This window comes from Aethalodelphis obliquidens, unplaced genomic scaffold, assembly GCF_003676395.1.
Source record: "Aethalodelphis obliquidens isolate GAN/ISIS:26980383/991018 unplaced genomic scaffold, ASM367639v1 scaffold14, whole genome shotgun sequence".
Taxonomy (NCBI): domain Eukaryota; kingdom Metazoa; phylum Chordata; class Mammalia; order Artiodactyla; family Delphinidae; genus Aethalodelphis; species Aethalodelphis obliquidens.
The window spans coordinates 39,498,674-39,526,265 of record NW_020837958.1 but is presented as its reverse complement, the minus strand read 5'-3'; the positions used below and the strand labels follow the sequence as shown (position 1 = coordinate 39,526,265).

Here is a 27,592-nt window from a genome sequence, read left to right as displayed (position 1 = left end):
CTGGAGGGATCAGGTAGGAGGGAAAAGTAATTGTTTCATCTTTGTTCACAAAGATATACTTTACCAAATTACTGTAAGTCATAGCTTAAGAGGAAAAGTTTCCTTAAATCTGGAAAACTAAAGATTAAAGAACCAACAGTGCTTCAAGCAAAAGGCATTAAAAAATTATAATTATCCTCAGCAGTTCATTCAATCCTATGTAATTAATTCTTTTTTTAATTAATTAATTAATTTATTTGGCTGCATTGGGTCTTCATGGCTGTATGCAGGCTTTCTCTAGTTGTGGCGAGTGGGGGCCACTCTTCGTTGCAGTGCACGGGCTTCTCATTGGGTTGGCTTCTCTTGTTGCGGAGCACGGGCTCTAGAGCACAGTCTCAGTAGTTGTGGCGCACAGGCTTAGTTGCTCCGCAGGATCTTCCCAGAGCAGTGCTCGAACCCGTGTCCCCTGCATTGGCAGGCGGATTCTTAACCACTGTGCCACCAGGGAAGTCCCTATGTAATTAATTCTTTTTTTTTTTTTTTTTTTTTTTTTTGCGGTACGCGGGTCTCTCACTGTTGTGGCCTCTCCTGTTGCGGAGCACAGGCTCCGGACGCACAGGCTCAGCGGCCATGGCTTATGGGCCCAGCCGCTCCGCGGCATGCGGGATCTTCCCGGACGGGGGCACGAACCCGTGTCCCCTGCATCGGCAGGTGGACTCTCAACCACTGCACCACCAGGGAAGCCCTGTAATTAATTCTTGACCTTGATCTTTTGTTAGCAGTTTTATGAATCCAGTTTTCCTTAGACCTCTAGAAAATCCCAAAGTTACTCCCAGGTCAAAAAGACTTCACTTAGAATTTGATTTGGGGAAGTTTGTCCAAAATATCAAAAGGTTTTGGACACTTAACTAAATAACATCACAGATCATTATGAAAAAATACTTAATTATCTACTTAACCAAAGTGACAAAAGATTTAAAAGGCAAATACAGAAGGCCCCAGAGTTGTGAGTTCTCATAATATTCAGAAGACTCAGTTTTCTTAGTAATCAAACACCTGATTAAGATAACATGAAGCAGAGGAAATTATTTTGGTAAAACACAACATCTTTGATTCCTAGCCAGATTACTTAAAAGGTAAAGAAAAACCTTTTGTAATCTCTTACGAGGAGTAGATCAATGCTCCAAGATAACTTTGTCCTTTTAGCAGATGAAAGAAAATACGTAAGCATACTACTGATACTAAAGCCTATGTTTTAAAAAAAACCCTTATAGTAACAATTCCATTTTAGCCAACTTGACCCCACAAGGTAAATTTCTCTGTTCCTTTCTCTTTCTTCCCAACTTTCTATACCACTTCATCCTTTATTTTCCTCTTTCCCATTCTGAAATAACCAGTTTTATTTTAGGAAAAATTTACTTTCTTTTCCCTTAACAAAAGTGCATCTCCATACCTCATACCTTCTCTAAGCCAAAAATAAAAATCCTACTTTCCTTGCATACAGAGTTGTTTACCTTATTATTTCTAGTAGCTTTAATTATGTATATTAATTAGAATTCTTAACCTTTAGGAACCTTAATTTCAAATGAACACTAAGAAGTAAGCACATGTGTGGGGAGTTCCCTGGTGGTCTAGTGGTTAGGATCTGGCACTTTGACTGCTGGCCCGGGTCGAGTCCTTGGTTTGGGAACTGTGATCCCTCAAGCTGTGCGGTGCGGCCAAAAAAAAAAAAAGAGTAAGCACTTGTGAACTGAACTGTTAAATCAGCATTCTTTAGATTGGCAAATTTATGAATACATTTCATAATTTCTAGAAACATACATTTCTTCATAGTATAGTTTTTCAACGTGGCACAGGACATGCTTCCTAATAGAAGAAAATACCGTTTCCTCTGTAATAGGAGGTCAAAATTAGGTAAACTTAGACTTGTTGAGCAATTCCTATTTCAGTATTTTATCATATTTGGAAATGATCTGGACATTAAATGAATTCCCATCATTTAATTTAACTTAGCAAAATTTTCAGGGTGGGAGTTACCAAAGATTTGGGAAACTATTCTTAAGTAGACATACCATAACACATAATTATTGCAGTAAAGTTCCCCTAAAAACTCTTATCCCACTTACATTATCTATCTCCCAACAATTATGTTTAGACTACCCACAAAAAGTTCATTAGACACAAGTCAGCCATCATCCAAAACTACCTTTCTTGCTGACAAATTTTGTAATGGAGATAACATGAATTTATTTGACTAGTAAGCCCAGGGAGAATAAAAGTTGTTTATCTGCATTTTATTTATTTATTTATTTATTTATTGGCCACGTGTCATGTGGGATCTTAGTTCCCCAACCAGGGATCGAACCCGCACGCCCTGCAGTGGAAGTGTGGAGTCTTAACCACTGGACCACCAGGGAGGTCCCAGTCTGCATTTTATTTAATGCTGGTAACTCTAAAGACATACCTATTTTAATTTAACCAGTTTTTATTTACCAGCGATTACCCCGGATCATGTGAACTCAAAAAACATTTGAGTTAGTTACTGTATTTCTGAGTTTTAGGAATACTTAATTGATAACTATTTATTTTTAAACCAATTAAATAAGATCTCTTTTAGAAATTAATTTTAGCATTTCCATCCAGAGGTAGAGAAAGAAAAAAATCACATATATATAACGTGCATGCATAGATATACATAAATGGGCAGACAGACACAGACACTCTATAGCTTCTGTTCCAAAATGTTAGCTATGAATCACATACAACAATATAAAACTCATTAGTTTATAATAACAGTTGAATCCAAGTTGGCAGATGGAACAATTTAAGGTTACCTGCTCCAATGGCTAAAGCTTCTTACTAATATTTGTGGAGAAGACTTTTAAGATTTGTATTTGTCCTTGACAAGTAATTTCCTGGGGTGTTTATATTTCAAAGACATTTTAAGATTTACATCTTCAAGGGACAGAGAAAGAATCTAAGTTTTCTTCTTGGAGTTTTAGTGCCTTTTGGATGGTTTTGGCAGTCCCAATAAAATGTGGTAGTGCTGCCCTGTAATTAGGGGAGTACCTTCTAAAAATAATCCTCTGGACTCCAGGTCAGAGTGGGCTTTTTCAGGGTTGAAAATGAAAAGGGGTGGATCACTGTGGTGATTGGCATAGTGTATTGGGTCACTGGCACAGTGATATTGGATCACTGTGGTCACAGAAATGATAAACCTATTGAACCATGCCAATTTTGCGCAGCAGGAGACGGGCTTCATCTTAATGTTTTCCATTCATTGTGAGCCTTACCAGTAGTCACTGTGATGGAAGAATGGTCATGCTGCCAGGCACTAAACATCCAAGTGAGGAGAGGAAGTCCCCTGGTACGAATATCAGTGGCTCTAAGGGCCTTTGCCTTCCCATTTCCCTCTTGCTCCTCACAAGAGATTGGTAACCTTGTCACCTTTTCCCTTGGGGGCAGGGACACCCATGACTCATACTTCTAATTCTGCCCCATACAGGGGAAAGTCCAGGGGCCTCGGGATCTGTAATATCTCAGAGGAAATGAGCTCAAATGAATCTTTAAGAAAGTTACGGCTTTTAGTGTCTTTAGAGATACCAGCCAGTTGACACATTTTGGCAGCTGTAAATATCAATTCAGAGACTGTCTTGTTCCAACCAAACAAGAAAATCCAAGAAATCCACAATAGCCAATTAGTTTCCCTCTCTCTTTCCCCATGCATAAAATCTTTAAATAATATTTTAATTTCAGTTAAGGTACAGTTTTTGATCTCAGTTTCCACTTCCTGTTTTTATCCTGTTACCTTAATCTTATGTGCTGTTACCAGAAATTTTTGGATGATGTCACTGTGAGCCCTCTTTGTGGGTGGCTGCTTTCCTTTCCACGGGGTATCCCAAGAGACCTCGCCAGGATTGGGTCTGCCTCCACTAACGGGAGATATGCATATAGTCTTTGGGAAAAGCCCCCAGGCCCCTGGAGTGTAATTCCAGAGTTTTGGCATGTTGGTATGCATGGCTTTAAATAACACCCAGGAGGCACTTCCCTGGTGGTCCAGCGGTTAAAACGCCACGCTCCCAATTCAGGGGGCCTGGGTTCGATCCCTGGTCAGGGAACTAGATCCCACATGCCTGCAACTAAAGATCCTGCATGCTGCAACTAAAAGATCCCGCATGCCACAACTAAGACCCAGCACAGCCAAATAAATAAATAAATATTCAAATAAATAAATAACACCCAGGAAGCATCTGTGGGGTTTTGCATTTGTCAAGGAGCTGGTGTACCCCATCAGGGTTCTTAGGAGACACTGGCACCAGATGTTTAGGACATTTATATTTGTCTATTAATTTTTTTAGTAACACTGATGCCAAAAGGTCAGCCTCTGTGCACCTGTGCCAAATCAAATCTCTCAGAGACAACAGTTTTAAAGGAAGTAGAAAAGAATAGCTTTATTGCTTTGCCAGGCAAAGAGTACACAGTGGGCTCCTGCCCTGAAAAACTGTATGTCCCTAACCCGGGAGGATTTGATGAGGAGTTTTATAGCAACCGTTCAAGTGTGGAGTTGCTGATAAGATTAGGGTGGGTGCAGAGCCTGCACTCCTTTAATCTCATCTCAGGTGGTCTCAATCTTTTTTTGTTTGTTTTATTTTTGGCTGAGTTGGATCTTTGTTGCTGCACATGGCTTTCTCTAGTTGCAGTGAGAGGGGGCTACTCTTTGTTGCGGTGCGCTGGCTTCTCATTGCAGTGGCTTCTCTTGTTGCGGAGCACGGGCTCTAGGTGCACGGGCTTCAGTAGTTGTGGCTTGCGGGCTCTAGAGCGCAGGCTCAGTACTTGTGGCTCGCGGGATCTAGAGTGCAGGCTCAGTAGTTGTGGCGCATGGGCTTAGTTGCTCTGCGGCGAGTGGGGTCTTCCTGGACCAGGGCTCCAACCTGTGTCCCCTGCATTGGCAGGCGGATCCTTAACCACTGCGCTTAACCACTGTCTCCTAATCTTGATGAGTTTCTCTGGTCCCTTTAATCTCGCCTCAGGTGGCTTCTTGGCTGCTTCTCCCTTGATTAGCCACTGTTTGAATCTCCCTTTTGGAACTCAGGGAAGGTCATGGATGCTGGAGTCTGTTCCCTACAAATAAGAAACGGGGGACAGAAAGGCTTCCATGCCCAGGAGCCCCACAGGGTCCTGCTCAGTTGCAACATCACACCAGGGATTGGATCCATAATATTCCATCAGTTCAGGGGACCAAGTAGTGAGTGAAGTGGTGACACAGAGACTGTAAGCCTCTGTCATATTTTCCCTCTGGTGTTGCCACTGGTTTCTGGCTGCAAGGCTATTTCATTCTTCTTGGTTAGGACACATAGTCCTACATAGCACAACCTACTGACAGTGGTAGCAGTAAGAGATCTCCTATCCTCTTCCCCTAAGGGAATGTTTTTCTCATACCTTTAGCCTCTCCTTGAGTAGTGACAATAGCCTTGCAATTCAAGGCTCCTTAGCTCTCCTTGGCCTTGAGGCATGGAGGACCCTTAGGCAATAGTCAATTACGCCCTTTATAATTAGTGGCCTACTCTTCTCATTAGACCATTTAGTCTTTATCACACCACTCTGGGCAGATCCTTGGATTATTATGGCAGCTGTGACCTTTTGGGTTGGATACCACAGGCAACACACCACTGAGAATCATGTGAAAGCACACCGTAGCGCAACAGGCCCCCAGCAAGGGGTGCTCCTTCCTCAGATGGTGTTACCCACCCGAGTTAGGTGGTTAGTAAGCAAGTTACAGGTAAAAAGGGCATTCCCCTTGTTTAATTGCAAGGGCAATCATGCAATCCTGCCCACTATGCCAATTGTTTTGTGCCTGTCTCTGCCTGTCAAAAAGCAATGTTATGGCTGGACTGGCCCTTAAAGTTCTTATTATGATTGCAAGATATCTTGCAGCAATAAGCATCAGGAAACTTTGAAAGAATAAAGGTTCATTTACAGGACCCGGAAATTACACAGCGTACCTGTGGCCATAGAGCAAGGTTGCCATAGAGAGAGGAAGAAAGAATGTGTGGGCTTGGGGTTCTGCTTTTATTGGCGTTGAGGGTGGGGACCTAGGGTTTCAGTCTCTCTTCATTGATGAATTTAAAATATTTGATGGGCTTCCCTGGAGGCACAGTGGTTAAGAATCCGCCTGCCAACGCAGGGGACAAGGGTTCGAGCCCTGGTCCAGGAAAATCCCACATGTCACGGAGCGACTAGGCCCGTGCGCCACAACTACTGAGCCTGCGTGCCACAATTACTGAAGCCCGCGCACCTACAGCCCATGCTCCGCAACAAGAGAAGCCACCACAATGAGAAGCCGGTGCACCACGACGAAAAGTAGGCCCCGTTTGCTGCAACTAGAGAAAGCCCGCGCGCAGCAACGAAGACCCAACACATCCATAAATAAATAAATAAATGTATTAAAAAAACAAAAAAAAAACATATGAGCAGGAATTTAAAGTATGGGAAGGGAAAAAACAAGTGGCCCAGCCGTAAAAAGAAACGAAATTGAATTATTTGTAGTGAGGTGGATGGACCTAGAGTCTGTCATACAGAGTGAAGTCAGAAAGAGAAAGACAAATACTGTATGCTAACACATATATATGGAATCTAAAAAAAAAAATGTCATGAAGAACCTAGGGGTAAGACGGGAGTAAAGACACAGACCTACTAGAGAATGGACTTGAGGATATGGGGAGGGGGAAGGGTAAGCTGTGACAAACTGAGAGAGTGGCATGGACATATATACACTACCAAACATAAACTAGATAGCTACTGGGAAGCAGCCACATAGCACAGGGAAATCAGCTCAGTGCTTTGTGACCACCTAGAGGGATGGTATAGGGAGGGTGGGAGGGAGGGAGAAGCAAGAGGGAAGAGATATGGGGACATATGTATATGTATAACTGATTCACTTTGTTATAAAGCAGAAACTAACACACCATTGTAAAGCAATTATACTCCAATAATGATGTTAAAAAAAAAAACAAGTGGCCCAAATGGTCAGTTACTGAGATCAACCAATACCTCTAAAACAAAGGAGCCTTAGTTCCAGGAGGCAGCCTGACTCTTTATCTAGTGATTTGTTCATTCAAGATATCCTTTGATGTGGCTGCCTCAGTAATCAAAGCTTAAGACAGGCACTTTCATTACAAAAAAAAGAACCTAACAGTCAGTTTATACTACAAGGGAGAAGTATTCCAGTCAGAGGGAACAGTAAGTCCAAAGGCCCTGAGGCAGGAATATACTCAGTGCCTTCTAAGAACAAACAGCAAGGAAGCCAGTGGGACTGGTGAGCAGGGAGCAGGGCACACGGTATAGGAGTGTGTGGTCTGGACCAGAATCTAGAAGGCCGCATTAGTCAGACTGGGTACGAATTTGGGATTTTACTCTGAATGCAATGGAAACTTTTTTTTTTTTTTTCAGTTCAGCATCTGATCTAGGAACAGATTCTAGGGACAAGGGAAAGCAAGCAAAGAACATGAAGGTCTATTTTGAACAGCACAAGCTCAAGGCAACCATGACTTGAAGCAGGGGGTAAGCGGTGGCAGAGGGGGTGGTGAAAGGGTGGGAATCTGGATGTAGTTTGAAGGGAGTGCTAATGAGATTTGCTGATGGATTGGATACTGGGTGGGAGAAAGGGAGGAATTAGGATGACTCCAAGGGTTCTTGGGCTGAGAAATCGGAAGAGTGTGTGGCCATTTGCTGAGATGAGGAAGGCTATGAGTGGAGTAGGGCTGGAGGGGGATGGGGAAAAAAGAATTTTGGAATTGAGGGAAGTAGTGGATTCATGAGATACTTAGTGAATAAAATCTCTAGGGCCTGGGGACTTTTGGGGTGTAGGGAGAGAGGGAGAGGTCAGGGACAAAAATGAGTCTCAGGTTTCTGGCTTATGGACTGGGAGATGTTGGCACCATTTTCTGAGACAGAAGATGGGAAAGGTGCTGGCTGGTACTGCAGCAGGAAATCTGGGTAGCAGCTGCTGGAAGTGATGCTGATTCCAGCCTGGAATATTCCGCCACTTCCATATTGCTCTCTGCCTCCTTCCTTTGGAAATCTGTTTAAATGTCTGCTTATTAGCGAACCTTTTCCTGACCACCTTCTCTCGAATATGGTTGCCATCCTCACCCCTGTGTGCTCCGTTGCCAAAACAGTACCAAGTATCTAGTCAGTGCTCAGGAAATATTTGTAGTCTAAATGAATGGTGAATGCCAAGTAGGGGCTGGGATGATCGCTGGGGCCCCTCTGATTAATTTGAGACTGTCACCAGTTTGGATTCAGTGCATCTTGGTGAAACTGCCCTGGCCCTGGAGGCTGAGAGCAGAAAGGACAGTGGCAGAGGAGATCCGGGAGCTGGAGTGAGGAGGAAGGGGTAGAGCCTCAATATCTCCACCTGTAAAATAGAAATGTAAAATGAAGTGTGACTTCCATAAGGGGCTGTGAGTGAGGATTGGATGTGGGAGAAATATTTGGATTAAGGTTCCTGGAGTGCAGGGTAGGGGGTGCAGGCAGGGATAGTGTGAGACAGTAAATGTTTGCAATTTAGTAATAAAGGGTGTTTTTTTGTGAAAGGTTGGTTGTCATTGGGGTGGGAGGAGGCTGGCCTGCCTGGAAAAGCCCAGGAAATGGAAGGGAAGGGCAGAGCACAGGTTAGGGGGCAGTTAGGTCCTGGGGCTGTAACTACCCGTGACAAGATTGGGGCAATTTGTGAGCTGGGGTGGTGAAGCAGTCTGGAACTCACTCCCTGGTCTCCATCCAACACTCCTGGCTCCATGAGAGCCCTCCTCCAGGGGGAGGCTGGAGGGAGGGAGGGCAGGGCAGACTGAGGCTATTATCTTCTGAAGAAGAGATTGATGCCCAAGTGGGAGAAGGATGGTACTAGTGCCCATGTCCTAATCCCCAGAACCTGTGAATGTTACTTTGTATGGCAAAAGGGACTTTGCAGATGTGATTAAGGTACAGATCTTGAGATAGGGAGATTATTCTGGATTATCTGAATGGGCCGATATCATCACAAGGATCCTTATAAGAGGAAGGCAGGAGATCAGAGAGTCCAGTAGAAGTTATAAGGGTGGAAGTAAGAGGTTGGAGTGATACGAGGAAGGGGCCCACAGCACAGGCATACAGGTGGTCTCTGGAGGCTGGAAAAGACATGGAAATGGATCTTTCCTGAAGCCTTCAGAAGGAATGCAGTCCTGTTGAAACCTTGATTTTAGACTTCTGACCTCCAGAACTGTAAGAGAATAAATCCATGTTGTTTTCAGCCACAAAGTTTTCGGTAGTTTGTTATAGCAGCCATAAGAAACTAATACAGATCCAAGGTCACCTGGGGACTGATGGTGGACTTGGAACTGGATTAGAACCTTGTTAGTCCAGATGTCTCAGTCGAAGCCTCCTTGCTTCCTGTATGCTTCGGCCAAAGCTTCTGGGTCACTGTGCAGCTCCCTGGGACAGTAACTGGACCCTTATCACATGTATTTCATTTGACCTTGACAAGAACCCTGTGGGGCAGACAGCCCCTACTTTACACATAGAGAAACTGAGGTTCAGAGGTGAAGTGTCTTGGCCAAGGTCAGAGCACACAATGAGGAATCAATGAGCTAGATCCCAGATCCAAGTCCTCTGCCCTTCCCTGAACAGTACAGATACCACACGTGTCCAGTATTTTGGTCTCTCATTCGTTCATTCAACAAATATTTATTGAATATCAGCTGATGCCTGGCCACTGTGCTCAGTGCTGCGGAGCCACTAGTGAACAGTCATGACGTCCAGAGACTAGGAATCCTTTGTTCTTGCATCTGTCTACATAGGTCAGTCAGGTCATGATGTTCCTGTAAACCTCCAACAAGACAAATATTATTCTCTGTTCTGCAACTTTTTATCTCTATATGAAGGGAAAAGTGTTATACCTTTAAAGGTCAGAGCCTTGAGAATGGACTATCATGTATTTTTCAAACTATAGGGGACCTTCCCCCCCCCCCCCCCCCCCCCGCCGTACGTGGGCCTCTCACTGTTGTGGCCTCTCCCACTGCGGAGCACAGGCTCTGGACGCGCAGGCTCAGGGGCCATGGCTCACGGGCCCAGCCACTCCGCGGCATGTGGGATCCTCCCGGACCGGGGCACAAACCCGTGTCCCCTGCATCGGCAGGCGGACTCTCAACCACTGCGCCACCAGGGAAGCCCTTTTTTTTTAAATTAATTTTTATTGGAATATAGTTGATTTACAATGTTGTGTTAGCTTCTGCTGTACAGCAAAGTGAATCAGTTATACATATACATATATCTGCTCTTTTTTTTTATTCTTTTCCCATATAGGTCATTACAGAGTATTGAGTAGAGTTCCCTGTGCTATACAGTAGGTTCTTATTACTTATCTGTTTTATATATAGAGCTGTGTATATATCAACACTAATCTCCCAATTTATCCCTCCCCGCCCACACAATAGACAACATTCTTAACTCAAAGCAAAAGCAATAGAATACAAAAGGTTAAAGTAAAAGAAACAGATCTAATGTGGAGTCAGATTTGTTCTTCTCTATTACGCCTGCAACCACCATGCCACTTTTTTTTTTTTAAGTTATTTTAGTTTTGGCTGCGTTGGGTCTTCGTTGCTGCGTGCGGGCTTTCTCTAGTTGTGGCGAGCGGGGGCTACTCTTCGTTGCGATGCGCAGGCTTCTCATTGGGTGGCTTCTCTTGTTGCGGAGCACGGGCTCTAGGCACGCAGGCTTCAGTAGTTGTGGCTCACAGGCTCAGTAGTTGTGGCTCGCAGTCTCTAGAGCGCAGGCTCAGTAGTTGTGGCACACGGGCTTAGTTGCTCCGTGGCACGTGGGATCTTCCTGGACCAGGGCTCGAACCCATGTCCCCTGCATTGGCAGGTGGATTCTTAACCACTGCGCCACCAGGAAGTCCCCAATACAGTATTATTAACTGTAGTCACTATGTAATGCTGTGAATACATTAAATCCTCATGATTTGTTTATCTTATAAGTGGAAGTCTGTACCTTTTGACCATCTTCACCCATTTTACTCACCCCTCACCCCCTGCCTCTGACTACCACCAGTCTGTTCTTTCTATCGATGAGTTCAGGTTTTTTCTTCTTCTTCTTTTTTTTTTTTTTTTTTGGCTGCACTGCGTGGCTTGTGGGATCTTAGTCTTTTTTTTTAAATTTCTTTTTAGATTTTACATATACTCTCACCTTTTATTTATTTTTATTTTTTATTTTAATTTTATTGGCGTATACTTGATTTACAGTGTTCTGTTAGTTTCTGCTGTACAGTAAAGTGATTCAGTTATACATATACATATATTCATTCTTTTTTAGATTCTTTTCTCATATAGGTTATCACAGAATGTTGAATAGAGTTCCCTGTGCTGCGTAGTAGGTACTTGTTGGTTATCTGTCTTATACATAGTAGTGTGTGTATGTTCATCCCAAGGTCCTCCATGCCACATTTCTCTTTTGGTAACCATAAATTTGTTTTCAATATTTGTAAGTCTGTTTCTGTTTTGTAAATAAGTTCATTTGTATTATTTTAAAAATTAGATTCCACATATGAGTAATATCATATGATATTTGTCTTTCTCTGCCTGACTTACTTCACTTAGTATGGTCATCTTTAGGTCCATCCATTGTTGCTGCAGATGGCATTATTTCATTCTTTTTGATGGCTGAGTAATATTCCATTGTATATATGTACCACATCTTCTTTATCCATTCCTCTGTTGATGGACATTTAGGTTGCTTCCATGTCTTGGCTATTGTAAATAGTGCTGCTGTGAACATTGGGGTGCATGTATCTTTTCAGATTATGGTTTTCTCTGGATATATGCCCAGGAGTGGGATTGCTGGATCATATGGTTGTTCTATCTTTAGTTTTTTAAGGAACCTCCATACTGTTCTCCATCGTGGTTTACCAATTTACATGCCCACCAATAGTGTAGGAGGGTTCCCTTTTCTCCACACCCTCTCCAGTATTTATTGTTTGTAGACTTTTTGATAATGGCCATTCTGGCTGGTATGCAGTGATACCTCATTATAGTTTTGATTTGCATTTCTCTGATAATTAGTGATGTTGAGCATCTTTTCATGTGATTTTTGGCCATCTGTAGTCTTTGGAGAAATGTCTATTTAGATCTTCTGCCCATTTTTTGAGTGTGTTGTTTGTCTTTTTGACATAGAGCTGCTTGAGCTGTTTGTATATTTTAGAGATTAAGCCCTTGTCGGTCGCTTCATTTGCAGATATTTTCTCCCATTCTGTGGGTTGTCTTTTCTTTTTTTTTTTTTTATGGTTTCTGTTGCTGTGCAGAAGCGTTGAAGTTTAATTAGATCTATTTGTTTATTTTTGTTTTTATTTCCATTACTCTAGGAGGTGGATCAAAAAAGATATTGCTGCTATTTATGTCAAAGAGTGTTCTCTCTCTGTTTTCCTCTAAGAGTTTTATAGTGTACGGCCTTACATTTAGGTCTTTTTTTTTTTTTTTCTTTTTTTTTTATCCATTTATACCACAAATATTTACTGCATATATGCTGTTTCGGGAGCAGGAGTCACTGTCTTAAGTGAAAGGCTACTTTGAAAGTGCTCTGTAAACTTAAATTACAGTTATTAGTATTATGTTTAAATCAAGGGTGAATCTGACAGGCTTGATGGGCTTCAGGTGACCTGAGGGTCGCAGTGGATCTGTATTGGCGGCTGAAGACCCAGGTAACGCGGGGGCGACAGAGAAAGCGCGTGTGTTGGGCAGGACAGCGTGTGCGTGCGGGCTGGGGAAGTGCGTGAGTAGGCAAGGGGCGTCTGCAGGCGTGGAGACAGGCACAGGAAGCAGGGACGCTCCGGGCGCAAGACGCGGTGACGATTACGCCGGACGTGGTGACGTAGCGCCCATTTAGGTCTTTGATCCATTTTGAGTTTATTTTGTGTATGGTGTTAGAGAATGTTCTAATTTCATTCTTTTACATGTAGCTGTCCAGTTTTCCCAGCACCACTTGTTGAAAAGACTGTCTTTTCTCCATTGTATATTTAAGGCAACATTCTTAACACAAAGCAAAAGCAATAGAATAAAAGGTTAAAGTAGGGCTTCCCTGGTGGCACAGTGGTTGAGAGTCCACCTGCCGATGCAGGGGACACGGGTTCGTGCCCCGGTCCGGGAGGATCCCACGTGCCGCGGAGCGGCTGGGCCCGTGAGCCATGGCCGCTGAGCGCAGCGGGAGAGGCCACAGCAGTGAGAGGCCCGTGTACCACACAAAAAAATAAATTAAAAAAAAAAAAAAAGGTTAAAGTAAAAGAAACAGATCTAATATGGAGTATGGAGTCAAGTTTATTTTTCCCTGTTACAGCACCCCTCCTGGGGCCGGCTTTCTAGGGACTTGGAAGAGAATCCGCAGCAATCACTTATAACTCATTCATCCATCCTAAACTCAGAGTCAGGCCCAGGAGAGACCTCAGTGACTGTTTGCTAACCAGAAAATAAATGACGTGTTGAGTTGAAATGTGCCATGTAATTTACAAGGCCCGTAAAGTAGAAACAAAATAATACATCAAGAACAGAAGTTTTTTTTTGTTTTTTTGTTTTTCCTTTTGGTTTTTTTTCAGAGTATCAGGGAAACTACAGATATGGATACAACTTGCTGAAGTCTCTCCAACTGAGCATCAGGATGGGAGGTGCATTGAAGGACTACAATGATGACTGATAGTGAACTTTAAATCCACCGCATGGGGAATTTCCTGGTGGTGCAGTGGTTAGGACTCCATGCGTCCACTGCAGGGGGCCCCAGGTTCTATCCCTGACTGGGGAACTAGAATGCCACAAGCAGTGCAGTGGCAGGACCAAAAAAAAAAATCCACTACATGTTACATATGGACACCCCCCCACACACACACATACACACAATTTGCACATGCCACCCAGGAAGAGACAGGAAAAGCAGTCAGGCCTGCCTGAGCAGAAAACTCCTTAAACTTACATGCACTTTCCACCAATCATTTCCAAGCCCCCCCCCCCGACTTCCTGTTTCCAAGATAAATATCCCACTCAGAAACCCATGAGCAGACACATCTGCACAGTGCCTCCTGTCTCCTAGTTTGGCTGCAATAAAGTCTTTTCTCTCTGCACACAACCGTTGCCTGCTATTTGGTCTTTCCGTTGGGCAGCAGGCAACGAGCCCATTTGCTCCATTACAATGACCCTGAGGTAGAGGAATCTTGTACCCCAAGCAAAAGTATACTCCCTCAGCCAGCCCACCCAGTGGGGCTCTCCAGCTCCTCACAGCATCTCCACAGGCCTGCCATGCTCTCCTGCCAAGCAGTCTCCTCATTCACCACACACCCCAGTGCCTGCTCAGGGAGTCCCCTCCCACCAGGAAGGTTTCTTTTTTCCTCCTTTCTCACTCTTTAACTCTGAAGCATGGTTCAAGGTACAGCTGAAGTCTCTCCTGCTCAAGGAAGCCCTTCTCAATGTCTCCTCGTCCTTCTCCAAGGGTATGTGTCATCCTTTGAGGACAGGGTATAACAGAGAATAACAAACCTGACTCCATATTGAATTCCTTTAGCACTGACCTTTGTGCTGTTGCCTGTACTGAGTTATGCTGGCTTTGCCCCTTTTGTAAAAGAATGTTGCCTATAACCTGAAATATACAGGATAGCCCGTTCTCAAGGCTCGGACCCTTTAAGGTGTCATTCCATTCATGTAGAGACTAAAAGGTGCAGAACAGAGGATAACATTTGTCTTGTTGAAGTTATATGGGAATACTGTGACCACACCTACACGGACAGCTGCAAGAACAAAGGATTCCTACACCAAGCCACACCTGCTCCCCTTTTAGTATAAAAGAAGCCTGAATTCTAACTCAGGTAAGATGGTTCTTTGGGACACTAGTCCACCATCTTGTCGGTCTGCTGGCTTTCCAAATAAAGTCACTATCCCTTATCCCAACAACTCATATCTCGATTTATTGGCCTGTCATGCAGTGAGCGGTACAAGCTTGGACTTGGTAACAAGGGCACCATTTTTTCATCCTGTCTCCTCTCATTGTGCCCATCACCAGGATGGCCACAAGGAGGGCCGCAAGCATGGCCATGCCCCAGGCACACCACACTCTTTCAGGCCCCTTTTGCACTTGCAGCCCCCTCTTGTCTAGACTGTCCTCTCCTGACTTCTCCTCCTTCAAAGTCTCATCTCCCTGAGGATCCCTCCCCACCTCCACACCCACATGTTACCCTCTGCTCACTGCCCCCACTCTTCTCAGAATCTGTCTCTAGTGTAGCAATTGTCACACGAACACACGTCTAATGAATTCAGTTCCATTAGATTGAAGGGAAGAAAAGCCCATCTTTTACATTTCTTGAGTGGCTACTCTGTGCCAGGCACTGTGCTGTGTGCTAAGGAAATAGAGATGAATCAGAGACCTGCCCTCAAGGGCCTAATGATTTGCTTGAGGCCTCCCAAACTAGACTGGGGGCTTCCAGGGGATGAGGACTCAGATCTGATTCCCCTGTGGGTCCCCCATCACCAAGCACAGACTGGCTCATAAGAAAGCTTTGTGGAGTGAATGCAAGATTGACCTTCTTAAGTTGTAGCTTCAGCTCGGACAAGCCACTTCACTTTCCAGAGCCTCACGTTCCTCATAGGCTAACTGGGAGCAGGGTTTCCAGGACTGGGGTGAGGATAAGAGGAAATGACAAGTGTGAAAGCTCTTTGGAGACCAAATATCCTTCGGTATACGTAAGAGATGGTGACTGACGTTTCCCTCTGTCCCCTACCAGGGCCAGCCATACTCCTCAAGGACCATGGAAGCAGCCCTCACTGGCATTGAATTCACATCACTCAGGTCTAAACCTTCCTGGATCCTGGAGAATTCTCTGCACAGAGCCATGGATTTCTCTCTCCAGCCTACGGGCTTTGGATTTATTTCTGACTTGGGAAATCCCCATCCTGCCTTCTGCTTTCAGCCCAGGCCCTGGCTTGGGTAAAACACAACGAGGAAGCAGGTGACATCTCAGGACAGAAGGGGCCAGGTCAGGGAAGTGCCTTCCAGGGATTCACACCAGAGCTGGAGACATGGTTGGGATATTATGTTAGAGAAAATGGAAAGCTGGGAGAGCGGGAGGGACCTGCCTCGGGTCTCCAGAAAGTCAGTAATAGAGCCAAGGTAAGTCCCAGGATGCCTGGCTCTCATCACATCCACTCTATCTCAGGGCCACCAAAGCCCTACCCCATCAGAGTCCCCCTAACGTTCCTTCTCATCTCTCTCTCTACCCCGAGACACTTAGTTCTGCCCAAAAAGAGTCTCAGTGTTCTCCAAATACATCATCTGCTTTTAACTCCGTGCCTTTGTATGCAATACGCCTTTTTGTGCATCCCCTTCTCCCACTTGTCTACTAGGTAAACCCCTACTCATCCCTCAAGGCCCGTTCAAATAAATGTTTCCTTCCTTCAAACAAAGTCTAGACTCAGTTTATCCAGAATCCATTCCTCTCTCTTTCCTCTGTGTTCTTATAACACTCTCTGTATACACTGATTTTAATATTTACTACCCTCTTCTATAATTGTCTATAACTGTCTTAGTCCTCACTAGACTGTATTCTCCTCTAGGATAGGGATTATTTCTGCTTCATCTCTCTGTCCCCAGGGCCTATCAAGGTGTCTGGCACTCAATTGGCACTCAATAAATGTCGACCAAATAGTGGAACAGATGAAGGAATATGAAGCAAATTTTTAACCTTTTTAAATTTTATATTTTTAAGGAATATGAGTCTTTATTTATTTGGCCATTCCACGCAGCTTGCAGGATCTTAGTTCCCCAACCAGGGATTGAACCCGTGCCCTCGGCAGTGAAAGCATGGAGTCCTACCACTGGACCACCAGGAAATTCCCTCAGAGTCTTAGTTTATTATCCTTGAAATGAAAGGAAAAAAAAAACTCAAGCACTTGGTAAGGATAAATGGTGGATAATGAATGTGGCACCATCACTGACTCAGTTGCCTGAGCCAAAAATAGGGTATCACCCCAAATTTCCACTTATCCCTCTTCCTTTTCCCCTTCTCCTATCACCATGGCTTTTTTTTTTAAATTAATTTATTTTATTTTTGGCTGCATTGGGTCTTCGTTGCTGTGCTCAGGCTTTTCTCTAGTTGCGGTGAGCAGGGGCTACACTTCGTTGTGGTGCGTGGGCTTCTCATTGCAGTGGCTTCTCTTGTCATGGAGCACGGGCTCTAGGTGCGCGGGCTTCAGTAGTTGTGGCATGAGGGCTCAGTAGTTGTGGCTTGCGGGCTCTAGAGCGCAGGCTCAGTAGTTGTGGCGCACGGACTTAGTTGCTCTGCAGCATGTGGGATCTTCCCGGACCAGGGCTCGAACCCGTGTCTGCTGCATCGGCAGGCAGATTCTTAACCACTGCACCACCAGGGCAGCTCACCATGGCTTGTTGAACCTGGCTGAGGATCTAGGTAAGAAACTCTAGGTTACTGGGGGATTTCCATCAGGCCAGAGCTGTCAGGAAGGATGGAGGCAAAGGATGCCGGACGTAGGGATCCTGTAACTAAAAGAACCAGAGGGAGTGACTGCTGGGGACACTGAAGGAGCAGATAAGGGATGGAGAAGGGAGAAGTCAAGGGTGGGTTCTGGGGACTTAGAAACCACTCAGTCTCTGCCCTCAAGGAGCTCATGGTCTGCTGAGGAAACAAAGAGAAACAGTTTTATACAGAACTCCACTGTAGTGCAGCACTACCTCCTTCCTGATACCCCTTTTTTACTTGGCTTCCAGGATACCACCCAACTTACCTGGCTTTCTGCTTATCTTCTTGGCCCTCCTTCTCATTAGTTTGCTGCTTCTCCTAGTTTTCTCAAATTCTGAATTTTGAAGGAAATGATTTTCCATCTACACTCACTCCTTTGGTGGGCTCATCCTCTCTCATGGCTTTAAACACCATCCATGTGCTGATGACTCTCAAACTGATATTTCCAGTCTTGATCTCTCCCTTGACCTTCAGACCTATATGCCCTCCTGCTCCCTCAACAACCCCACTCTAATGGACATCTCAAAGCCAACACACTCAAAAATGAGCTCCAGATATTTCCCCCCAAAACCAGCACCTCCCTTGTCTTTCCAACTGGTCTCCCTGCTTCTGCCACTGACCCCACTGAATTTTTCTTCATAAAACAGCCAGAGTAACTCTGTTAAAATCTAAATCAGATTGTGTGGATCCTCTGCTCATAACCCTTCACGGGATCCTCAACATGGGGTAAATGGGGTAAAACCAAAGTCCTTATTGTGATCTGCGAAGCTGTACTCTCTGGCTCCTACCTCTATCCTCATCTTCTCCCATTCTCCCCACAGAACACTATGCTCCAGCCATTCCAGGCCCTTTGCACTTGTTCCTTCCTGATGTTCTTCCCTAAATATCAGAATAGTGCCCCCTTTCTTTTTTCTTCAGATCTTTTACTCAAAGGTCACCTTCCCAGTAAGGTCTTCCTTGGCCCCCTAACTGAAAGGAAACGTCTCCCCTACCAACATTTTATTTCCACTTCTCTGACTTATTTTTTCTCCTCAATATTTACTGCAGTCTTAAAACTATATATTTTATTTACCTATCTTCTTTATTTATCTCTCATTAAAATGGAAGCACCATGAGTCTCCTCATGATTTGGTTTTTTTTTTGGTCTGTTTTGTTCACTGTTGTGTATCCATTACTTAGAATAGTGGCAGGCATATGTAAGGTACTCAGTAGATATTGCTTGAATGAATGAAAGAAAAAGGTGGACATTTCCAAGGGGCAAATTTTACTCTAATGAAAAACTTTATAACACCCAGAGCTGCTTGTCAACAATGACAGTCGATATGCACAGTACACTACCTCTTAAATATGTTATCTCATGAAATCCTCACATCAGTCCAAGATGCGAAGAAGGCTGGGCAGAGATTATGATGCTGGTTGAAAAGGAAACTGAGCCCAGACATGGAAAAGGGATTTGTTAAAGGTCACACATTTGGTCAGGGCAGGAGGGGAACTATGGATGACTGCTGGCCTTGAAAGGGGCTGGTGAGTGATGGAGCTTAATGGGGGTTGGGTTTGAAGGACTTACGTCGCCAGAAGGCATAAGGATCTCTGAAAGGGAAGCTGAGTCAGAGGTTAGTAAAACGGAGGCATCAGCAAAGGAGTGGGAGAGGGATGTGACAAGGCTGACAGCTAAGCTTATTTAGCCCAGTCCTGGAGAGGGCAGCTGAATTTCCCAGCAGCAGAATGCTGCGCCTGAGATTGGGTAATCAAGCCCTTACAAAATCTGGAATGCAGAACTGGAAAGGCAGTCTTAAGAGACCAGTGAGTCCACTGCAGGTCTACGGAGTCTGGCTTCCCCACTGGTCTGTGAGGTCTTTGAGGGCAGGGACCGTGTTCCTAGATTTAGCCCCAGCTTCTAGCAGGGCCTGGAATATGGAATATAGTAGGGACTCAAATATTTCTGTCGAAGGAATACATAAATGAATGTATGCACCCAAACGGGAAACTGAGGGGGAGACGAGACAAACAGGAGGGGCGAGGCGTAAAATCACCCAGCGATTCTGGGGTAGAAGCAGACTAATTTTCCTGGGACGCAGCAAGACAAACAGTCCTAGTACTAACGCTGGTTGCCGCCAGGTGTTTTTCAACAGGGATTGGCAAGCAAATACCGCCTGGGGACAGAAAGGCGGGGCTAAATGGGGCCGTTGGGGCGGGTCCAGGCTGGAGAGGCCGATTGGCTGAGACTCAAGGCGGGGCCAATAGAGCAGGCGCGCCAAATTTCCACCCAACACGTGACTAACGTGTGTAACGTCACTTCCAGTCCGGTGGGCGGGAGCGGGAAACAAAAGAAGACCAAGGACGCATGCGTTTGGTTTGTCCCAGGTTCCGATGGATTCTTCCGCTCAGGGAGAATAAAGTGCTTCCGGGTCGCCGCCGCCTGCCGACTCCCGGCGCGGTAAGTACATAAGACAGGCTGCTGTTGCTGTCTCTTTGCCCCTTCTTTCCTCCCTTCCCCAGAGAAACCTCATTCCCTTGACCCGCCTCCTCAGGAGCTGCCTGTTCACACTCCCTTTAACATTAAAAGAGTTCCAGCTCATTGGCCGCTTCCTCGAAACTAAGCCCCACCCCGTCGCACAAGGTCCGTCACTCATTGGTGTCACTTCCTGTCACCCAGCAGTTCTTGCAGTTAATTGGCCTTATCCAGGCCCCGCTCCTTTCTCGGTAGCAACCCCAAATACCTGCCTGGATCCCGCCCATGCCTTCTTCCTGTTGGTCAACTCCACGGTCATTATCATAATAAGCCGAGAATGGGCGGTGGCTTTGCGGTGAGGGGTTGGGCTTTCGGAGCCGCGGCCTCTGGCCCTTCAGTGCTTATGGGACTTGAGAGAGGGTTCTGTTGTGCCTCTTAAACGCGCCGGGCAGCTGAGCTCCACGGAAGGGCAGCGGCTGGCCCCGGATTGGTCAAGTGCATTAGGGCGAGAGCAGAATTAGACGTAGATCCTTTTCTCCTGCTCACCTCTAGTGCCCGGCCTGGATCTCTTCCCCGCGAGAGTTCTATGCCCAACTCACCGTGGCACCTAGAGCCAGTCGTTGCCTGTCGCTGGGCCTCAGTTTTCCTGTGAGCTGAAAGGTTTTAATTCAGATTCTCTGGGACCTCCCGTTCAGCTCCCTCAGCTGCTGAATCTCAGCTGAATATACTTGTTCTCTTACATGTTAGTTCATCCAGTCTTTCATCTGCTCATACCTTTAGAATGTTACTGAGCCATACGTGCACGTGATAACACTTCCCCTCCCTGCCCCCCAGTTTGGCTGTGGTTCATGATAGAGGTGGTCAGGGTCCAAAATTTCTGACACTGGGTGGGTATGGTGTGGGCGGCATGGAGGAGCTGAAAGTAGGTCTCAGTGTTTGGAGGAGGTGGAGAGAGTTTCAGTAGAGTCCTGCTGTCTTTAATTTTGTAAGGCCAGTCTGCATTCTGGTTTCCTCTCTCTACATTTGGCTTCCATTCTCTTCCCTCCTTGAACAGCTTACAAACAGCTTTACTTACCCATAAAGTAAATTACTCAATTATCAGAATAACTATGAGGGTGGCATAATTGTTACTGTCCCCGTTTTACAGATGAGGAAACTGAGGCTCAGAGAGGTTAAGTGACTTGGCCAAGGTCAAACAGCTAGTAAGCGGTGGAGCCAGGACTCAAACCCAGGTCTGTCTGATTCCCACAGGGAAGGGGTACTTTCCTGCTACCTTCCACACTACCCAATCCCCAAATCAAAATGTAACCAAATACAAACTAAAACCAAACACATCTGAAAGCTGGATTCACCTGACGCTTTTCCTCAGTCTAGGAGCCATGTCCACGTTGTTTCCCTCACTCTTCCCCCGTGTGACTGAGACACTGTGGTTTAATCTGGATCGACCCTGTGTGGAGGAGACAGAGCTGCAGCAGCAAGAACAGCAGCATCAGGCCTGGGTGAGTGAGGACATAGCACAGCGGTGGAGCTTCAGTCAGGTGCCCCGCCCCCCTTCACTGGCGTTGACCCAGACCTACTCTGGAGACCTGCCCTGGGGGAGCTTTTTGTCCTGAGCTGGGGGCCTAGGTTCTCACTTTTGTGTTACCCTAATTTGCCAGGGGACCGTGGGAGCTCTAGGCCAGGTTGGAGCCCAGGCTCTTTTCCCTAAAGCATAGAAAATAATAATTTTGACTGTTTATTGAGGACCTAGCAGATGTCATGTTCTAGGCTGATAGTCTCACTTCATCCTCACCATAAGCTTATGAGGAAACCAAGGACCAGAGAGTTTACATAGTTGGATCAAGTTCATAAGTAAGTGGCAGATGACAGGAGAGAAAGGGATCGAATCTTCCAGAGAGCTGGAAGGAAGCTTCTCCTTCACACTTGGGGGTCTTCCTGGGGGCAGGGCAGGTGAGTGCCATGCCCCTGACTGCCCTGCTTGGGCCCTGGCCTTGCTCTTCTCCCCCTGTGGCCACAGCTCCAGAGCATTGCAGAGAAAGACAACAACCTGGTACCTATTGGCAAGCCGGCCTCAGAGGTGAGTGGCTCCAGCAGGTGGGGCCTCTGTGGGGCCCAGGTGGACCAAGGCTCTGCTCTAATTCGGAAGGTCTGGCCTCTGACTCCAGAGCAGTCGTGGTCCTCAGCTCTGGGTGGAGGACAGAAAAGAGGACATAGAGGGGGAGGGCACTGGGCTCAGCACTAAGGTCCTGCAGAACGTGCACCAGCCTGCTAGATTAAAGTGGGACAGGACTGGGGAATGGAGCTCATTCGTTGTCCCCAGAGAGAGGCTCCAAGTGGGCCAGTCCTTGAACTGGCCCAGGCAGACCTGTAGAGGCTACAGGCTCTTCCCTGCCTCACCAGCACTATGATGACGAGGAAGAGGAAGATGAAGACGACGACGAGGACAGTGAAGAGGACTCGGAGGATGATGAGGACATGCAGGACATGGATGAGATGAATGACTACAATGAGTCACCTGACGATGGAGAGGTCAATGAGGTAGGCAGGGGTGTGGGGCAGGGCCTCTGCTCCTGGGCCCCTACCCCTGACCTCACTGGCAGCCAGCGGGTACAGAAACCCTGGATCCAGCCAGGGGCAGGATCTGGGACTGGGGCTGGCTGGGTGGCTGAGGCCCCTCCCCACCCACACCCAGCCTCCTCTCCAGGTGGACATGGAAGGCAACGAGCAGGATCAGGACCAGTGGATGATCTAGGTAGACAAGGCAGGGTGGTCTCGGAAAGACTCCAGGCCCGCCCAACCTATCCTGGAGCCCCTGCAGACCCAGCTGATCACCCAACCCCCCCTGCCCCGGTGCCTGAAAGCTCACCCTCGGGCACCTCCTTAGCTGCTGCCAGCACCTGGTATCCTTGGCCCCTCCCAGGCCATCAGTCTGCCCTTGAATCCGCAGAGCCTGAGCCCACCCCACCTTTCTGGCCAGCACCTCATCCCTTGGTTGCCAGATCTAGTCTCTTTCTAACTCTCTTTAATAAAGACACAGGACTGATTTTTTTCCCCACATCTATTCCCTATTTCTTGGTGGGGCCTAGAGGAGTGCAGCATCTTCTCTTGAGCTTTGGGGAGAGGGTTCTCAAGGGACTTCAGGCAAATCTACCTGGCCACGCGGGCTAGGGCTATGGAAGGCCAGGGTAGCCCTGGCTGTGGGCCCAGGCTCCACTGCCATTTCCTCTGGCCCAGCTTGCACCCAGCCATTCCTGCAGGGCCTCTAACTCAGTGTTTACTGTTTCCTTTGATCCCACCTGGAATGGCATGGGGTGGGGTGGGGTGGGGGGTGGGAGGCAGGCTTTCTGAGCGCCAGAACTGGGAGGCCCCTGGAGCTCTCCTAGTCAACTTCCTTGGTGTTAGAACAGATTAGATCTCAGAGCAGGGCAGGGACTCCCATGGAGTAACCCAGCAAATCAGTGACAGGGCTGTGTTGTGAGCTGAAGTCTCTTGCCTGTCAGTCCATGACTCTGGACTGGAAGGAGGGGGACCAGTGGGATCAAAGAGCCTGACAGAACTTGAGGCCTCAGGTTAGTGTGGAGCCAGAGTGAGACAGAGGTGGGAGGAGAGACTCCCCAGCCCTGAGCCCAGTATGTGTCAGTCCACAAGCAGGGAGGGGAGGGGATATTCTGAGGTCCTTGCTTGGTTGGGGGGTGGGGGGAGGCAGCAGTAAGTACCCCTGGGCCTGGACCTCAGCCAGGCCCTGAGTAGGTGAGCTGGGCTATGCCGTCCTTGATGGCAGGGAAGTCAGGGAGGCCAGTGTGGTGGAGGCGGCAGCGGTAGCGGCCACAGCTCTTGGCGTACTGCAGGAAGCGAGGTGCACCAGGGAAGAGCACGTGGTCAGCTAACACTGTGGCACCAGCTGGCAGCAGGGCATGGGCCTCCAGCAGTTGCAGGTCCCTCAAATAACGTCGGGGCCTGTGTGCCAGGAGCACCAGGTCAATCCGATTCATATGGTACTGGGTTCTTAGGCGCGGGATCACCTCCTCTGATCTACCCACGATGAGCTCCACCTGTGGGGGTGGTAAGAGTTGGAGATGAGGGTGGGAGCGGTTGTTCTCCCACACCAGACCCTACCGGGATCTGGCTTATTTTGTGCCAGGCCCTGGCCTAGGTCTCCGTGTGTGTTCTCATATTTCCCCTGGCCTCAGAACCCAAGGAGTCAGGATCAGCATTGTGATTTTTCATTCTGCTAGTAAAGAAGCTGAGATTCAGAGGACAGGTGCTTTGCCCAAGATCACACAGCCAACAAGAGGCAGACTAAGGTTTGGACCCAGATTTGCTGGGCTCCAGAGACTTTCCTCTTAACTGCTTCTTTGTCATCCAGCAGCAGATACATGCCAGTAACTTGGAACAGGAGAACAAGAGCTCATACACTCTCCAGGTTCACAGTTCCCTAAGTGGAGCTGTTTCCTTCTCCTAGGTGGGATTCCCCCATGGGGGAAGCTGGCTAGGGCAGAGCTGGGGGTGGCAGGAAGGAGACCAGGGTTGGGGAGGTGGGGGCTGACCGTGCGCTCGTCGAAGCCAGCCAGGCGGATGAGTTTTTCAGCCACTGCTGCTGTGCGTGGATCCCGCTCCACAGTGAGAAGGCGACCTCCAGGGGGCAGGGCACGGGCAATAAGCAGTGTGGAGTACCCGCAGTAGGTGCCCAGCTCCAGTGCACAAGCAGGGGCCTTCTCCTCCACCAGCCGCATCACGATCTGACCTATGGGGGGAGATGGTTATTGCAGCAGACATGGGAGATGGATGCAGGGGCCCTCATGGAAAGGGGTCTCAAATGCCCACTTGCCACTGCAACCTCCAACCAGCGGGAGTCTCATTTCTTTCTTGGATTACAGTCCTAGCAGCCCCAGTGGCCTCCCTGCCCCTCTCAGCTTGCCTCCTTCACACCAACCACTAGGAATCTTTCTGACAAATCTGACCCTAATGCTCCCTGGTTCCTATGAACCTAAAGGCCTTTGGGATTGAACGTGGGATCCTCAGCCTGACATTCAGAACTTTCTTGGACCTGATCCTATCCTACCTTTCCAGTTTCAGCTCTCAATTCTTCCCACCACAGCCATCCCAAACAACTGTGCCCAGAGCCAACCATGCTGGTTCATTTCTTCATGCCACATTTAGATATGTGGCTGGCTTTGTCCTCCCCCACCTCTGTCCTCAACTACCTGGCCAACTCGAAAGCAATCCCTCTAGGCCCAGTTCAAATGTTGCTTCCTCCAGGAGGGCCCAGGCAGAAACAACCACCAGAGAGAGACCAGGCTTCTGAGAGACCACTGTCCAGGCTCCCGAGAGGTCTTTGCTAGACCTTCTAGTTTCATTCTCCCTTGATGTGTTCATTGAATAGCTTTCTAACCATTGAATTGGATGAATTTCTTAAATAAGACTCTAAAAACACATGTGCTGACAGCTGGGACTCAGACAAATCCAGCCAGACAGCTACCCTGAATGGGCTGGAGAAACCTCCATGGTGGGGGAGAAAGACTCAGACACAGATAATTACAAGGTTTTGGGTTGTGTGCTGAGGTGGTTATTCTCCTGTATCATGCCCCCTTTGATGCCAGCCTTTGTGGCTGATTCATCCCTGGCCTCTACCTCCTCCCCCAGCACCTAGCACATGCCTGGTACAAAAGAGGTGGTGATAAATTTTACTGGATGAATGTATAACTTTGCCCAGCCCCCTCATTTCCAGAGAAGAAAAAAGAGACCCACAGAAGATCAAGAACCTGCCTAATTCACCCAGTAAGGCAGTGGCAAATCCCAGATCTTCCTTCACCATCTTGGAGGTGCTTCCTGGAGCAGAAGGCTAAGGAACACTGACCTTTGACAGGCCCCATGTGGCTCAGGTACTCGCAGTGGCTGCTCCAGTGGTCCAGGGTGGTGAGGATATGACCAGGGTCCCCAGGCAGGGCGTGGGTGAGCACATAGCTGAAGGCCCGCTCCTCAATCCGCATCCCTGACAGGCAGTCTCGGAGGCTCCGGAGTAAGACCATGCGTACCAGTAGTCGGAAGTAGTGCCGGTACCTCACCAGCAATGTCACCACCAGTGGCAGGAAGGCCAGCGCGATGGCGGGGGACATGGTCCCTACCTGGGCCTGGGGTGGAGGAAGGGAGGGAAACCCACACATGTCGTTTGCCTGTCATTTGTGCAGCCCTTACCAGTAGCAATTATCCCTATATTTTACACACCATGGCTCAGAAAGGTTAAGTCCTTTGTCCAGAGTCACACGGAAGAACTAGGATTTGAATCCAAGCTGGTCTGATTCCAAGCCCACGTACTTTCAAGGACAACATACTGTCTTATGTTCAGCACCCAACCCCAAACTACCTCTTCCTACTCCTGGTTCATCTTCACCTTGCTCCCTCCACCCATTTTCCCTTATCTCTGTAGTCACTCTTCTTCAGAACCCCTTTCACCAGTTCCTTCCTGAGTTCTCCTCCCACCTTACCCACTGCCTGCTTGGTCTCTGACCCATTACTGTGTAGCAAAAGAGCACAACTTTGTAGTCAGGAACCCCTTCACTGTCACTCTTCTGCCTCAGTAAAAGGCAATCAAAACACTCCATGGCGTGTTAGGATGAGATATCCTTAACCACCCCAGGACCCTCCCTCTGTCAGCATTTCCCTGGGGGTAGGAACAGTCCGTGATTGTATATTTATTCTCTAGTCCTATTTCCTCTCCCCTGCACTCCCCTCCTATCCTCTCTCTCAGCATTCCATTCACATTTACATTCACATATACACACAGCACACACTTTCCCCCAACTCAGCCTCTTCTCCCCACTCCCCCCACCCCCTGTCTGGGATAAGTGCCCTGTCTTCTCCCACGCACTGGACCATCTGACCCTTTTGAGGCCACTGGTGGTGGTGACTAAAAATTAAAGTAGGAGTGTATGAATGGGGTGAATAGGTAGGTGAGTGACAGTGAATCTGAATTGATGCGCTTGGGAACCCACACTCAAGGGCCCCGCTTACCTGGGCTGGAGGCTCCTGCTTGGGGAAGATCAGAGCATAGGACAGGAGGGGGAGTCCTTGGGGTGGGGAAGAACCCTGAGGCAGGCTGGACTTGCTGTCAATTATTGATGCTGAGGCTGCTGCTGTCACCTGAGACCTGCAGTTCAAGTTACCAACCCCAGGTACAAGCTTGAGCTGCCTCCTACCCTTCAGGAGCCCTCAAAGAACTTACAGAACTCCGGGGTCTTGATTTGAGGGGTAATAAAGCTACTGGGTTTGGTGACCTCTCCTCAAATCCCTTGGTTCAGGACATAGGGTATGGTGTGAGCCAAGGTGATAGGGAGGTTGTGAGTTACTCAATAATTCCAAATCCTAAGCAAGTGCCAAGGCTTGAGTCACAGAGAAGAGTCGGATCCTGTCCCTGTCCCCCTGGAACTCCACCTTTGTTAGAAGAGACTGACACAGGAACAGAGAATATAATGTGAGCACTAGAAGGCATGCTCCATGAACACAGGCGCTTTGGGCAGGCAGACCGGGTGGGGAGACAGTGTGCCAGGCCATGTGTGTAAAGTCCAGAAAGTCAATCAGGAAACTCCAAGTATTTCCCTGTGGTTGGTGAGGCATTCCCCCAACCCCTG

General features: G+C 47.4%; 2 protein-coding genes and 1 long non-coding RNA gene across 11 annotated transcripts in view; 2 read left to right on the top strand and 1 right to left on the bottom strand.

The window, feature by feature from the left end:
* LOC113625116 (uncharacterized) overlaps positions 1-16,438 on the top strand; it is a 53,804-nt gene extending 37,366 nt beyond the window's left edge. The window contains exons 3-4 of one of the 2 annotated variants that reach the window (XR_003434565.1): positions 7,429-7,539; positions 15,764-16,438. This is a non-coding gene — a long non-coding RNA (uncharacterized LOC113625116). The remainder of the gene's footprint in view (positions 1-7,428; positions 7,540-15,763) is intronic. The other variant, XR_003434566.1, reaches the window with a different exon arrangement.
* Positions 16,439-19,794: 3,356 nt separating this feature from the next.
* Positions 19,795-23,019, top strand: ANAPC15 (anaphase promoting complex subunit 15). 8 transcript variants are annotated; one of them, XM_027115617.1, is made up of 6 exons: positions 19,821-19,949; positions 21,112-21,196; positions 21,334-21,463; positions 21,982-22,041; positions 22,365-22,502; positions 22,669-23,019. In XM_027115617.1, exons 3-6 carry the CDS (start codon positions 21,344-21,346, stop codon positions 22,714-22,716), a joined length of 366 nt encoding a protein of 121 aa, XP_026971418.1. In that variant the 5' UTR covers positions 19,821-19,949; positions 21,112-21,196; positions 21,334-21,343; the 3' UTR covers positions 22,717-23,019. The 8 variants fall into 8 exon arrangements, with proteins under 8 accessions (XP_026971412.1, XP_026971413.1, XP_026971418.1 ...); XM_027115618.1 differs by having other exon boundaries at positions 19,825-19,949; positions 21,339-21,463; XM_027115615.1 differs by having other exon boundaries at positions 19,825-19,949; positions 21,339-21,463; positions 22,657-23,019.
* A 114-nt stretch (positions 23,020-23,133) lies between these two features.
* TOMT (transmembrane O-methyltransferase) overlaps positions 23,134-27,592 on the bottom strand; it is a 28,302-nt gene continuing 23,843 nt past the window's right edge. The window contains 5 exon segments of the mRNA XM_027115621.1: positions 23,134-24,016; positions 24,512-24,708; positions 25,822-26,095; position 26,846; positions 26,976-27,027. Coding sequence (XP_026971422.1) covers positions 23,696-24,016; positions 24,512-24,708; positions 25,822-26,095; position 26,846; positions 26,976-27,027 — 845 coding nt within the window. The 3' untranslated portion in view covers positions 23,134-23,695.